The sequence below is a fragment of the Glossina fuscipes genome, unplaced genomic scaffold, assembly GCF_014805625.2.
Source record: "Glossina fuscipes isolate IAEA_lab_2018 unplaced genomic scaffold, Yale_Gfus_2 133, whole genome shotgun sequence".
Classification (NCBI taxonomy): domain Eukaryota; kingdom Metazoa; phylum Arthropoda; class Insecta; order Diptera; family Glossinidae; genus Glossina; species Glossina fuscipes.
In genome coordinates this window covers 1,489,019-1,505,126 of record NW_023998476.1, presented here as the reverse complement: position 1 = coordinate 1,505,126, position 16,108 = coordinate 1,489,019, and the positions used below count along the sequence as shown (strand labels likewise).

Sequence of the window (16,108 nt, the reverse complement as noted above, 5' to 3'; positions counted from 1 at the left end):
AACAGTTGATTCATCAGCTGCTAAGTTGTTTGAAAGTTCTTTCAGAGCGTTAGCTAGGTTTTCGTCTAATAAGTGTTGCCATTCATTGTCTCCGAACTTTTTTTCTTTGTCATTGACATCAAAATTACTGTTGAACCCGAAACCGACAGTTGGGATATGGTGAAGCAGCGTCGCCGTAAGCTTCTAAAAGTGTTTGATGGACGTCGGCAGCAGATGTCTTCAAATCAAAAAACAAAAGCAATCAATGCCGAAAACGCAATTTTGAACTTTCCACGGTTAGCGTCTGTGTCCACTCAATAGCCAAGTAACACTGAATGGGAAAACTATTAGATAGCGTAGAGAATAGATATGGCTGACGAAGATACATGCAATCGCTTATTATATATATATCTAGATATATATATATATGTATATTTAATTTATAAACATTATACGTGTATGTAAACGTATAAACGTTTATGTATAAGTAGTTGTATAACTGCCTATCTTTATGTATATCTGTATATATTTAGCCGTGTATATGTGAACCCACTTCTGTGTCCCTAAGTGCACTTTCTTTTACAAAACGTTTTATGAATTAGTAGCTGCCGACAATTAAGTTGAGTGCTCTCCAAGAACGTGCAGCTTCCAAAGGCATGCGGGCTCTTATTGTTATTGCTATTATTTTGTTGAAGAGGTTTAAAAAGAAAATACGTGTACATAAAAAGAAAGAAAAGATTTAAAACTAAAGTCAGGAAAAAGGGGGAAGTTATATACGCTTTTGGTTTTATCTTGGAACTCCACACTAAAAAGATTTTTTTTATATCAACATTTTATTACAAATTTACGCAATTTCGCCGTTGCCTTGTAGACTTAAGCGAAAGGCGTTTGCTTGGAGTCCAAAATTCATAATTTCATTAAACTCAACCATGTTTACGCTGTCGTCTGATATTAGGATGTATTTTAATCTACCCCATGTAGGATACAAATGAAACGTTACAAACATAACAAGCATCTTAATGAATTCCCGCAAAGCAGATGTTGACCACAAAGAAAGCAATTATTAATGCACAGGGCTTTCCTATCCTGGAAGGAGGAATTAAACTGTTCTCTCATTTTTCTCATTTTTTGAAATCATTAGCGTCGGCGATTAAATGACAAAAATGACGGAAGAAAGTGTTCTTAAAGAGCAAATAGATAAGTTTTTGTTTTATGCACATTTGCAAAATGTAAGGAAAATACGAAGAGAAAGCAAATGACAGCAAGACGAATTTTGAAAGGTGTACTCGTTTCAAACAAATTTCTTATAAATACCGTCCTAAGTAGTTTCCTGCTAATTGCAAAAACTAGACGTATAATGCCTTTGCCCTTTTCGAGCTAGGTTTCTCTTTGCAGCGGTGTGCCAGTAGAATGCGCAATGACCTCAATATCAGACTGACCCAGGCCGAGTATAACTTTCTTACTTTGTTGTGTTTTTTTCTCTCACTTGCCTTGCTTTCTACATATATTTTGTTATTATTATTCGGTCTTTATCTTGTGTGTTTTAAAAGTTAAGTCTTAGCATCTAGCTTAACATATGTTTTCACGACTTTACTGAATTCGACTTTTATTACATTCCGCCTGAATTTCTTACGTAAGTATATAAATATATAAACCAAGTTAGAACCTTACGCTGCCGCGAAGGCGTTCCCATGTATATTTTGACAAAATTTTACTAACCGTAAATGGTTCGTTGCATTGCTAGTGGATGCAATAATTGTAAAGTTTCGTCTTAATGAGGATTTATTATAACATTATTTGTGTGTATATCTGTTGTGAATGGGATTTTGCATACTTTTCATTTTGAAAGCGCTTTTTTATCTCTGTAAATAAAGACTGTTATTAATCGTTTCTCGCCGGTGAACACAATTTTTGTCGATGTCATGGACATATAAGTTTTGTAAAATAGTTTTAAATAATTGAATGAACGAACCATTTAGTTAATTAAGTCGTTCATTCATATTTTATACCTGGGTGTACTACCTTCGGGCAATAAATTAACTGCGACAACTATGTGAACAAGGCACAAATGTTATAAACAAATAACCGCCAGAGTTTAAAAGTAGAAATAGCAAAGCAAAAATATTTTAAATGATATTTTATCAAAATTCTTATTTTCTTCTCCTTCCATTTTTCCATGCGATCGATGACAATGACAAATGGTTCTATTTTCAATGAAAATGATAATAATAACAACAATAACAACAATAATAACAATATAACTAACGATAAAAACAAAAACGTCGACAATTGTTATTTCTAAATGTCAACTTAAAACCCAAATCACCAACGGGGACAACGCAAATAATTGCCGTTACGACTACCGTCGAACGATGTAAATCCGCGGCGATTGTGTGTTGTGGCGGGCTGCTTGGGTTTTTGCTAATGCGGTAAAAACAAATGACACCTTTTAACCATTGCGTTTTTATTTTTTGTTATTGTTCTTACTTTATTATGTTATTGTGCTTCTTTTCTAAAACAACCACAACCGCAATTACCACCAACACCAACTGTACCGCTTTTAACGACTTGATTTGAATACCTTAACTGCTGGGGTGATTCGTCTCTATGTGAACAATATCTCCATTGAACAAACGAACGACAAAAATCTATTATACAAACCCGTACATAAACATACAAACATATATACTTCCATATATACACATAACATTTTGTACGAACAACCAAACACTACTAACAAACTGAACACACTCTTGGGACTTTGCAAATGCATCCAAATATGAACGGAAAATACATCTTTAACAACAATGGGTATAACAATGAACAAAAACAACAACAACAACAATAACACTAGGAAACGTTTTTGTAATTGCGGCCATAATACTAGAGCGCAACTTGCAAAATGTTGCTAATTATCTGGTCGTCTCATTGGCAGTAGCAGACTTATTTGTTGCTTGTCTAGTTATGCCATTGGGTGCCGTATACGAGGTAAGTAAGTGTGCAACAATAATAATTTCATTTCGTTAATGTAACGCTGAATGAAATGAACGAAAACAAAACAAAATAAAAGAAAAAATGAAAACACACAACCGAATATCAAGCACTACGGTCGACACAGTATGAATCTTAAAGCACATCACTCACCACCATCACTCACATTTCACGGAAACCACTTGGTGCACAACTAGCAAGGCAATCAGAGTTGCGTGCAATTATATCTTTGCATAACATTCGCACACAAACATATAAATATATATAAATAGTTGATATTTGTTTACATATATAAACATTTTTTACATACATGTATATACATCACGCAATTTATGTGTATGTTTATACCAAATAGTTTTATTATTTAGTCAATGCGTGAAAACGACTTCTTAACCCTACAACTGCCGATGTTTTGCATTTACTTATTTCTGTCAAAAGCAATTATTTTGATCTGTGAAATCATCACAATCGCAAAATTGGAGGTAAGAAGCTGAAGTTGTGCCCAAACATTATTTTGATCGATTAAAAACCCACACTTAAAAAATGGTTATGACCTGCTTACATCCACGCCCACTATGTAAAACAAACTGAAACTAAAAAGATATAATACTTGACAGCTTTTCTACATTTTCGTCTGCAAATTTTTCATAACGTACCACGTGAACCAAAAATTAGGCAACTGAAAGCAAAAAAGATCCGCCCATTTCCCTCAATCATACAATATGCGCGTAGATTCAGTGAATTACGCTTGTTCTTATACTAGATCCGCATTTTAAAATTAAACTGAATGAAGGCTTATGTATTAAATTTCGATTTTCTAAACAATTTTTTGAATTCAGACACTAACGAGTATAGATAAGGAATCAGCGGAGAGCCTAATGAGATTTCGAGCTGTTTAAATATATTTAAACCCTCAGGGGTACATTCTGGCATTACGATCGGTCACTGGCTATAGTAGAAAATAAATAAATTCTTATCATAGTTATTTTGTATGAATTTTCATATTCCGAAGGAGTATTCATAAAAGAAAGCCCCGATATCAGTTGTAATTTGAAGCAGGGTTATTGAGCGAAGCACACAGAACGAAATGTATTGCCGGTAGTGACGTGTCTATGTTGTTGCTCGGAATAAATACAACAAACTCAATAACAAAACAAGTAAGAACATTATAGTCGGGCAATGCCGATCTTTAGATGCCCTACACTACATTATCTAACATAATTTTTATCATAGAACACAAAAAATTACATATTGTTTCTATATAGAAAGGAGTATTTTCCGTGTATATTTTTATGGGGAAGAGGGCACAAAACCTAATATAATGCAAGTTTAATCGTCACATAGGGCAGGATCCAAAAATAAGATGATGGTAAATGGTCTAAATTTTGGAGCGTTCACTTTTGTATTAAATTACTATAATGGTATGGGTCAATTTCGATCACCACATATTAAAACTTAGACTTTCCTGCTCCACAATGGATCAATTTTCGTGAAAATCGCTATTCGGTTAGGACACAAAAATAGGCCGAATTGCTCCAAATTTGGCACACTTAATTTTTTTTCTGTTAAACTACGATTGTGATATACTTCGTCGTGAATCATTGGGAGTGTTCGAAGAAGTGGTCCAAACTTGGTACATTTAATTTTCTTCATGAAGCCATGAAAATTGTACCTTTTTGTCGTGTGAACTTTAATTTTCGCTTTATGGGATGGTTCAAAAATAACGCCAGTTGATTCAAAGTTTCCATACCAATTTAGAATGCCCAAATACTACTACTTAGCCACTTTTGCTGACAAATTTTGAAAATTGCAATTTTTTTCGAAAAAGTGCACCGATACGAACAATTTTCAATAGCGTTCGTTCTTGGGTGACAACACTTTACTGTGCTAAATTTCACCGAATATCTCAAAAATTGTGGCCTATAGCTTGAGCACAAATTTACATTGACAGGCATCTGGACAGGCGCACATGATTATATCAATTCAGATTATGATTCTGAATCGTATGCGTGCTGCTTACGACCGCACTAAGTTAATATACCCTGTATGTAGGGCACAATAGTAAACCTTTTTACTTTGGGGAAGGTTAAGAGAATAGAGTGTATAAACCGTAAAGCAAAGGATTTACTACTACATAATAAAATAGCACACATCTGCTGTGCGCATATAAAACAAAAACAAGTCGTCTAAATGTAGAATGCAGAGTTTTGGAAAGTTTTGGAAGTTGAGAGCTAAGAGACTCATTCATTAATTTATTTGTCCTTGTGTGCGTGTTTGAACCTTGAAAGTTATTGTTATTATATAAATTAAAATTTATTAAAGGCAATGTGTGTGTGCGAGTGTTTAGATATTTTATTTTTAATTTTCTTTTTTGGAATGAGAAATACTACAAATATTTTCATTACTTAGATTAGCAAAGGTTGGATACTGGGACCGGAATTGTGCGACATTTGGACTTCATGCGATGTTCTCTGCTGTACAGCATCCATATTGCATTTAGTAGCTATAGCGGCAGATAGGTAAGTGTTAATGTGTAATAATTTTCATATACTAGACGGAAAGTTTTTGCTTTAGTTTAAATCGCATTTACGGTATGTCTGTTCCATAGTATTATCAATTACTACTCGTTACTAATGATTCTTTGTGATGGTTCTTTAATGATAGAAAAAAGGTCACACTACCGCTCTTCATTAATTTTAAATCTGCTTCAATTTTAAAAAGGGTCACGTTAATGTTAGAGCTTTGTATACGTGAACGTGTTCACCAATGAATCTTCGTTTAATTAATCCTCTCTTATACATATAGATGAGATGTTAACGCTTTTACTTTCTCTTCAAATGTAATATAAAAATTAATTTATTTCTGCATTTGTGTTTGCGTGCAAACATTCCAACGGGGCGAAGAGATTTTAAACATTAAATGCAAAATTAAAAAAAAACGCTTACTAGGGCTGCATATTTTTAACGTCATTATACAATACCTCACACCACTTGTGATACAAAGTACATTAAGTTTGTGCGGATGTATGGATCACTCAGAGGGGCTTAAGACAAAGAGATCTTTTATTATACCCGTCGATACAGAATCATTTTCCGAATTTACTTGCGTTGATTGATAATCCGTACGTCTGATGTCTGTCCCTGTTTGTTTTATGTTCCGATCCACGGGTTTCTTTACCACCTTGTGAGAAAGGGGTACTACGTATATATTTGTCGTCATTCGAGAAACACAGGCTAGTCCTAGACATTGCCTTCATGATAATGACTAACTTTAATTTTCTCATCCGTCCGATAAAAAATTTTATTCGCGCGTTCAACTATGAACTTTTTAGCCTACTTTGGCCTCTCTGTAAAAATCGAAATGATGTCAATTACGTAATCTTTCTATCAGATCGGGTTGGTTCCATTACATTTGCTCTATTTAAGAACTCTGTATTGCCGACGTCATCTTTTAACTAAAATTTGAATTGTTATTGATATGCGTTCCGCCAACTTATAAAATAATGTATCATGTGGTGCAATCTTAACCGATGTACTTCACAAAATGATGGATCCAGATGAGGACTTCGAGTTGTTCTTTGCGTATTCATATATGTTAATTTCGTAGTTTAAGACTTCTCCTTAATTGCAGCTAGTTTAGTTTTTATTCTCAAGGTCATGTAATTGGGCTGAACCTAAGCTGAAGCTGAATGCTTTCCAATTAAAGAAACAAAGAAACCTATAGGTAATAATTTTTGAGATGTTTGGATGAAACTTGGTACACTGGCATGCTTTGACGCATTGAAAATGGTTCGCATCCGTCCACTTTTTCGAGCTTCCCCTTCATTTTGCAAAGCCGTTATATGGAAAATAATTCAATTTTCGAAATTTAATTGAAAGGAAATTGAGTAGAAGCATTTTGTCATTGTAAGAAGTTAGTACCAAAAATTTGGTTCGGCTGGGACAAATGTTTGAGCCGCCTGTATATAAGCGCTAAATAGCTTGCGCTTAGTATTTTTTTTAGGTCTTCTAAAGGGTTCTAATTAAGTGTTTTAGTTTAGGAATGTTTAGTGTAGGCTTAGGCATTGTCAGAGTACGGGCCTTGAACAAAATTAATTTAATATGAATCAAGTTTGATGTACATATGTCTGAGAAATGATTGTTTACAATGTTTAAACTTTTGCTAAAATCGCCAAGTGGCTTATATATAATAATTCATAATTAAATCTATATTCGCTTAATTTTATTAACTGATAGTTTTTTGAAGGACGAACTGCGACATGGTAGTTAATTTTACTCAACAAAGCTTGAATCGATAAACCCCTTTATCATCTTCACAAACAATGAAGCCCCTAAGATAACCCAAAAAGTGTAGTGCTATGAGTAGCAGTGTAATCTCATGTGATAGTAATGTTACTTGTGAGACCAACGATAAATTCCTTAAGGCGAAAAGCAAGAATTGTTTTCAGTATGGGTCTTTCCCGTTGTCTTTTGCATGGTAATGCAAACCAGAGACCGTCAACATGGACTCAAAATCTCATGCTAAGGAAGATATTTCGCTTATAGTAAGGCGTAAAGCTGGCGACCGGGAGTGTAGAAATATAAAGAGGTTAATGAAGTGCGGTGTGGCAGAGCAAGAATAATTAAATAAAGTTAATAGAGAGCAATCAATAAAGCGCGAAAGTGCTGCAGTTGATCCGAAAGGGTTCGAAGCCGTTATGACGGGTATTCTACGAAATATTTAGACTTACAAAAGCACAATTACGTAAGTTCGTCTCATGCATAACGTTTGCAACTAATTGTTATTAAATATACCTCAGTTATTATGCTTCAAAGAAAGATCTTATAAGAGGGCATAGACGAATTATGTACGGCGGTTGCTTTTATGCGATATATAGAAGTGCAGTAGAGCGAATATTAGAATGAAATTAATCGTTCTCTGACATTAGATCAACTTAAAATGCATTTTTAATACAAGCACTTAAAAGGAAAAGCACTAAACAAACCTAATGAATACTAAGTCTTCGTAGCTTATGTATTAAAGAAGTTGCCGTTCGCATCTATTGGTTTTCTAATGCTCCTGAGCATCCAGCTCAAGCCAAATTAATACATTGTATAAAGTTTACAATGCCTGTTTCTGTGAATGAAAAAAATTAGTACACCTACTTAAAAGGACTCCTCTTCTTTCTTTATCGAGCAAAGTATGACTATTTATGCACATCTTGAACTAAATAAGTTTTTCTTGTAAGGTAGCGAGAAACTTTTTAAACTTTTCTAAAAAAAAATCTTTGCACACCTTCTACATTTTAAAGTACCTCAACAGGTCTCTTACTAATGGTGCACATAAATTTCTGGCAACAACTTCACTGCATTCTTGAACTATTCAGTAATAAAAAAAAAGAAAAAAATTTGGATTTTTTTCGACTTTTTATTTGCTTTACTGCATTAAGCCAAATATTTCGCTGTAAGATGGGAGAGAGATTGAGAACGAATTTAACTCATTTGTAACGGCCAAAATTCACTTCATTGATGCAATCAAATATAGCAATCCTATCAACGTCAGTTTTCTTTCAATTTGCCGCATAATTGTGCTCTACACTTAGGAGGATTTAACTTAGGCTCATTCGATCGATCGAGAAAACGATTCGATATGTGCGTTTGTCCGTTTGTGGCCGCGTGGCCATGCAAATATATGTTCAATCTACATGTCGCAATTTAATATTAAAGCAATTGGCTACATTGATGTGCTTTGACAAAAAAAATTGCAGATAGGCCCACTTTTTCGACCACTACTCGTATAATGCCTTGTATTAAAAAATTATTATATGAAAAAAAAAATTGCAATTTTTAAAAATTTCCGGCAAAAGCCGCTGAACAGTCATATTTTGACATTGTAAGTTGGTATGAAAAATTTAGTTCGGTAGGCGTAATTTTTTTGGAGCGCCTCTCCTGTAACTGTTGCTACGAAATCTCAGCCTTTATGTGGTAAAAAGACCTCATTTTCAATGCTTCATGTTGAGAATCGGTTCATTATAGTAAATTTGCAAAGAAATCAGTCTTACTAAAAATGGACCAAGTAGATCTATTTCTTGCACACCACCGCGTATAAGGATCGAAGGATTATAATGTTCTGACTTGCTTTTTAATGACGTTTTAGAAGGACGATCGAGTTTGAGTTGGCATTATTTAATATAATACCCTGAGATGTATATCTTAGGTATTGGACCGTCACGAATATTGATTATCACAATTTGCGAACTCCACGGCGCATATTCTGCATGATATTTACTGTATGGTTTTTTGCTGTGATCGTCTCGCTGGCACCACAGTTCGGTTGGAAAGATCCCGAATACATGGATCGAATTGAGAAACAAAAATGTATGGTCTCGCAAGATGTTGCCTATCAGGTAAAATTTCCTTTTGATTTGATATTAATTTTATAATGAAAAAAAGGATACTGAACCAATTGATGAAATATCATTATTTTTTCCCCTATTTTTTAAAGATTTTTGCTACATGTTGCTCATTCTATGTCCCACTACTAGTAATATTAGTATTATATTGGAAAATCTATAAAATTGCACGCAAACGTATCAAACGTCGTACCCAGCGGTTACGGTCTGCAGCTGCTAAGACAAAAGAGGTAAAGTTTGATTGATTAAAGTGTGCATTTTTTTTTTATTTTACTTTTTATATTTTATTTACTTTTTTATTTGAGTGGAACAGACTAGGCAAGAGGGGCTATAAATTCGCAGCCGTTCTCTTGATAATAGATTTCATTCATTACATACAATGGAAAATTTCCAGCAATAAAAATAGAAAAAAAGGAAAGAAATTGTATTCGGGTCAACCCGAATTTTTTAAGAAAAGTGACTGACAAAATTATTATAAATTATTTTGTTATAATTTATTTTAAAAATAAAAACTTAAAAGGTCACGGCCCTGTCATTTTAAATTTCGCACCATATTTGAAATGTCAACGTAGAACTGACATGACAATGACACGTTCCTACTTTTGTGTCAAAAGTACTCGAATATCATTTCCTTCCTTTCTCTTATGTTATTTAATTTTCAATGGTCTCTATTGCATCTAAAAAAAAATTTAGCAAATGAAAATTAGAAGGTTTTCACTCTCATTGTTGCACTCATGATTTTTCAAAGAAAATTGCCCTACGGTATGGGGCTCGCTTTCGTGAATAAATAAAAAACCACAAATAAGAGGCCTGAGCCTGTGAAAACCCGAAATAGTCGAACAACATCTTTAACTGTTTGACAATTTGATGCAATTGTTGGACTGGTAGTGTAGTTATGCCACACGGTCTCGAAAACGTTGGTAGTTTGACCGCTGCAGAAAATGAATTGTTTTATCGCAATTTGGTCGCTTGCTCTTAAGCCGTGGCTCCTACTAAGAAATTTAACGACATTATCAGCTAGATGGTGAAGCAGCGTTTATATCCATAGCCAAACAAAAAAACGTACCACAAATCAATGACTATACCGGCAAAATGTACGAATTGAAGAAATTCGCACTGGTGAGCCTCTTCTCCGTACTCTTCATACCTGGCTGCCTATAAAAAAATTGAATGAAATGGTGAGGCTATTGGAGAAACTGGGGCGCCTTTTAAGTACATGTCATTCATGTACAAATCGGTTAATAAAAAAACGTCAAAATGTCAGAGAAGCACTGGACATATTGCATTACACTTAAGAGATACTAAGGATGAAGAATGAAGAGGATTTTTGGAAAAATAAAAATTGTTTTTCGTACTTCGTCCCAGGAATTATTGATCAAATGGATTAAGCGTTGTAGAACTCTGTTAACACAGGTGTAAACCTTAAGCTATTATATATCATAAACGTTAGCACTTAGCACGACACAATTGTTGCGCAGACTGGTGCAGGGGGAGAAGATAAGAGGGCCTTCACACGCATATTGCATTTGTATTTGAAAGCTATCCTGATGATCTAAATTTATCTGCTCAGAGCAGTTACGCGAAATTGTAAACAAGCAAAAAAAGAAAGGAAATCTAAACCCTTTTATTGCTGTTTCACACATGAACATTTCCCAAACCTATTCAGGTATCTCCGATTCGTCGTAAAGGGTTAACAGAATCATATTCATTACCTTAGAAATGTCAAAATTATCATTGATTTTATGTCGAATTAAACATGAAGCATAATAAAGAAGATCGTAAAGCGCTTTAATAGTGAAGGCAGGGACAAATTGCTACCATTTGTACAAGGAAATATTAAATTTGTCCTTTAAATTTCTACGATCAACTGCATTATTTATTACGGCTTTACGGGATAGCTTTTGTTTGCTTTTTTTCCGAATTTTTATATCCACCGCCTGTACAACGATGCGGATAAATTGGCTTTGTGGCAGGAAAAGTTGTAAAACAATTCTTTGAGAAATGCGCAGCAGAAGTCGTTTACATTTTATAGTTTCTTAAGAAACGATTATTACCTTGTGTTCACCAACAATAAAGTCATCTTTTCCAAAATCACATAAAAATAAGTAAGAAAATTATATTCGGTCATAACCGAACCTTTTATACTGCACACTGTTATCCTAAAAAAGCAAAGAAAGGAAAAAGAACTACATTTTCATGTTCTATAATAAGAACCAGACGCGGTTGATTTTTCCGAAATAAAAGCATAAGCGTTGCGGGCGTGTCCTTGGAAAAATTTAAGTCACTTCTAAATTCTTTGCAAATTTATAAGCCATGTTTTAGTTTTCGTTAAAGGAAGAATGTTTGCCACAACACTACATGCGTACCCAGACAGATGGACAGACGAACAGGTGGATACAGGAACAAATAAACAAACACAAATGTTTAGTTGCACTGGCCAAGAATTTATCTATTTTATCGTGTTTTAAAGCCTTACAAAGGTATTGAAAAAAAATTAAATTTTGATACACTATAATATAGGCTAGGCGTGGTCAACGTTTTCCGATTTGGTATAGGTGCTATAGCAACGCCCATAGAATAAGCATCCAAATATTTACACATTTATCTATTATAGTTTATGAGTAATGGCCAAAAGACCATGTTCTTGTTCCTTTTGGAAAACAGAGGCGTCCTCAGTTCTCGGTGGAGCCGTGCGCGTATGCTTCGACCGATTTGGCTCATGTTAAGATCGACCTGCGTTCAAGAACTTCCAATGTTTCTGTCAAATTTGAAATCGATAGCTTGACGGACAGAGAGATAGACGGACAGGCGGGCATGCCAATCTGTCGTCTGCCCATCTGTGCGATATCCTGCGCTCTTCCGCAAAAATAAAGACATCACGTTCGAATTTAACAAAAAGGCTCAAAGTTCTTGCGTGCAGAGAGGCATTGAAAATGGGAGAAAGCGTTCAAAGGATATCTCTACAATGCAACCTAAACTAAGGCCACCTCCATCTTCTGGGTTTTCGTTCGTTACTCATAAATCACAATGGACGCAGGATAAAAATTTCCACGCATACCCTACATAAATTCATAAATGCACCCACATTTCCTCAATATTATGAAATATGAAACTTAAGGTTTTTCGCCCTTTTTAAACTTTGTTGTTGATAATTTTCTTACTTTTTACGAATATATTCATCTTTGCCCACTACCTTTATCTCGAAAAGTTTAAAAAATCATCATAAATTTCATCTTATGATGAAGGACCGCGATAGGCCCTGAACCTTTCTGTGGCGTATTAAGAATTCATATTTATAGGTTGGTCTCGCGATGGGCACCGAAAAAATCGGAGAAACTATTGCACCTAAGAAGGATACATAGGTATCTCCGATACCGATGTATGTAGATTCTATTAAAGGATGAGACTTCCCATAATATTCTATGTGAATGTGAGGCCGTCCGCAGAATCAGATAACAACTGTTTGGCTAGCACTTTATAATGCCGCACACGGTATGATTATCCGAACCAAAGAGTACGGTGGGATTCATAAGAATCCTGAGACCGGAGGGATAGGTGCGCGATGGATCTTTTAGAAAGAAGAAGGAAGAAGAAAGAAATTTTTGAAAGCCGAATATCAATTCTTACCTAAAATGAAAATATGGACCATTTCCCAACAATTCGAGAAAATTAAACCAAAAAAAACTGCTTACGATCTTGAATAGACACCTACATAAGTTTTGACACCGACCTTAACGAGGCCTACATTAATTTCTAAGAGAAGTTCGTGTCCAACAGTAGACAAATTAATTGTATTCGCTCCAGGCGCCTTTACTCTAGCACAGCCAAACGTTATTAACTTAATATTTAATAGTTTCTTGCAAAACAGGAAAGAACGGAAATGTGGACTACATGTAATCCGTGATTTCTGTTTTTACCTTAGATATTATGAAGGCTTTTCCCCATTCCCTGGTGCTGAGGTAAACTCAGCGGCACCAGGCTTTGATTCATAAGAATTTATATTTTTGCTGAATATTTACATTTATTTCATTTTTCTCAAATTTTTCTGTAAATTTCAAGTTTAGCGGAAGTTAACAACATTAAGAATTCCTTGATACTAAACTCAACTCGCACTCTCTCATCGCCTAAACTTAACTCCTCGTTGTTATTCTAATAATAAGTTGTTGGCTTTGCTCAGTTAATCTGTTGTCGTTTTCAGCTCACTCCTCATTCTGACTCCCCTACTCGACCGGAGCAGTCTGTCCTTGGACACTATTGGACTATTTGGCTCCTTTACGGCTCCCGTCAAGGTTGCCTTTTGCCCTTTTGGCAACCTCAATCAGAAACCTCTATTTCTGACTGGGGTTCCCACATCTCCCGTCGTCCGTCTTGTCCTTTACTTAATCCTTATTCTTAACCTACCTTAACACTTTAGCGCTCCCCCTCAGAGACGAAGAACCTGCGAGGCCAAAACGAGGGACGACTTTTGCTCCTCGGAATATGTACACATATTCAGCATATGCGCAACGACGCGCTAAGTACACTACCATTTTCCGATGGTTAATATAGTAAATTAAATTTTTTTTTTTTTTTTCAAAGCCATTTTAAGAGAATAAGTTCATGTATTTAGTACACGAGTTTAAGTAATGTTTGAAGAGGTTTACTTTATATGCTCGTAGATATGTGCATACACACATATTTACTTTGTTCTCGTATACATAAGCTAACAAAAAAAAAATAAGAAAATTATATTCAGTTGCGATCGAATCTTTTTTACCCACCATTTTTATCCAAAAAAAAAAAAAACTCTAAAATTAATAGAAAAAAAAAACAGAATTTTCGCATTGAACAATCTTGAGCGGGGTTAGCTGACTTTTTATCATTTTTTTGAAAATATTTTTGGAAATTTTTATCTTGCGTTTATTGTAATTCATAACCAAATATCAAAAGATCGAACGAAGAAGGAAAAATACCAAACTGCATCCAACAACTATCAGTGGTTCTCCCAAATTTGACACCCGGGACAAGCGGGCCATAGTTTACGACAAATATTACTACAGATGAACAGACGGACAAAGAGACTTGCTTAAATCGATTCAAAATGTTGACTCTGATCGATACCCTATGGCGACGCTTGAGCTTCTCTCTGGGTGTTACAAATGTTTTCACAATACGAGCGAAACGTCAACTTTTCTGTGGCGGATATAAAAATGCATAGAATAAAAACACGGAACACGGAAAGGAGAGATAAGACAGTACAGCACTACATTCAGGAAGAAAAGCAAACAAAAACAAAGGAAAAAATATTTAACTATAATGCTGGCATATTGAATACGTAATCAATGCATGTTTATGATGCTCTTGTGTGTAAAGTATTTACTGTGTTACTGTGTTCTTTATTTCACTTTGCGACTAATAAATTGGTTCACACTTGCCTACATGATGGATTACTAATGTTTGTAAAATTCTATGTACTGTTTATTATCTTTCAGCCGGATCTAGACAGCAAAAAGGAAAGGAAACGTTTGAAAATTTGCTTCACTAAGAATGTCTCGACTGAGAAGGCAACTGGCAGTAGCATTGCTTTTAATTACGCAGGCAGCTCAAATTTAAATGTGAGAGAGGAAACGGAATTCAGTACCAGTAATTACGATAGTAAAAGTCATGCTGGCACCGATTTAACCACAGTGTCAGATGAGAATGCCGCCGTCAACGCGAATGAAGAAGTTAGTTTCATTATTCTCACTCAACAAGAAAAAAAAACAAAAAAATTATGTAAAGAAATAAAAATAAAACAACAAAAACAAATTGCAATGAAACAATAATAAATCTAATGGAAAGTTTTCGTTTTCGTTTTGGTTTCTTTGTGTTTTCGCTTTTACTTCATTTCATGTGGCGTCATCGTTGTCAACTTTATTATAATATGCACTTATTGTGTGCGGGTGTGTGTTTGTACATGTGTTGTCGGGTAACACACATTTCCGTCAACGTAGCGTTCACCCATGCCTATGGAAGTATCAACGGTGTCACAGCAAGTGGCGGCAACTACATCAAAATTTCAACAGCATGTTACCGCAATCGTACTGAATTCGGTAAGTCCGCGTTCTTCTGCGGCCGCGAACAACAAAGAACAAATCACTTCACATTCAACGAATCCACACCAAAGACTGGCTAAACGACGTCAACAAATTGAAGCAAAACGTGAACGCAAGGCAGCGCAAACTTTGGCCATTATTACGGGAGCATTTGTTGTTTGCTGGTTGCCGTTCTTTGTTATGGCCTTGCTGTTATCGTTGTGTAAAACTTGCGAAATCAATGAAACCGTTGCATCATTCTTCCTTTGGTTGGGTTATTTAAATTCAACTCTCAATCCCATCATTTACACTATTTTCAACCCAGAGTTTCGACGTGCCTTTCAACGGTTACTCTTTGGCAAGAGTCACATAACCGCAACTCAAGGCAAGAGAGGCAGTGCTAATATATGATCTTAGCTAAAACGGGGCCCTCCGCCCAGCGTAATGGTAACTGAATACAGTTGTGCATAATGCTCAAGCCATCACAAGCATACGAATTAGGCGGTAAGTTAATAAATTAATTGTAATTTAATACAAGTAAGAAAATTATATACAGTCGTGACCGAATCTTTTATACCCGGCACCATAATCCTGGAAAAAAATTCAAGAAAAAAGGAAGAAAACCAAATTTTCATTCGCTATAATATTGGGCGGGTGTGAATGAAATTTGTATCTTGTATCTATTGCAGCTTGG

At 35.1% G+C, this 16,108-nt stretch overlaps 1 protein-coding gene across 6 annotated transcripts in view; it reads left to right on the top strand.

The window, feature by feature from the left end:
• Window positions 1–16,108, top strand: part of LOC119640933 (5-hydroxytryptamine receptor 2B) — a 41,070-nt gene that overhangs the window by 16,955 nt on the left and 8,007 nt on the right. For 5 of the 6 annotated variants that reach the window (XM_038039290.1, XM_038039292.1, XM_038039295.1 and 2 more), the window contains exons 4-9: window positions 2,834–2,967; window positions 5,380–5,489; window positions 9,166–9,355; window positions 9,454–9,591; window positions 14,833–15,066; window positions 15,334–15,918. In XM_038039290.1, coding sequence (XP_037895218.1) covers window positions 2,834–2,967; window positions 5,380–5,489; window positions 9,166–9,355; window positions 9,454–9,591; window positions 14,833–15,066; window positions 15,334–15,825 — 1,298 coding nt within the window. In that variant the 3' untranslated portion in view covers window positions 15,826–15,918. The remainder of the gene's footprint in view (window positions 1–2,833; window positions 2,968–5,379; window positions 5,490–9,165; window positions 9,356–9,453; window positions 9,592–14,832; window positions 15,067–15,333; window positions 15,919–16,108) is intronic. The other variant, XM_038039296.1, reaches the window with a different exon arrangement.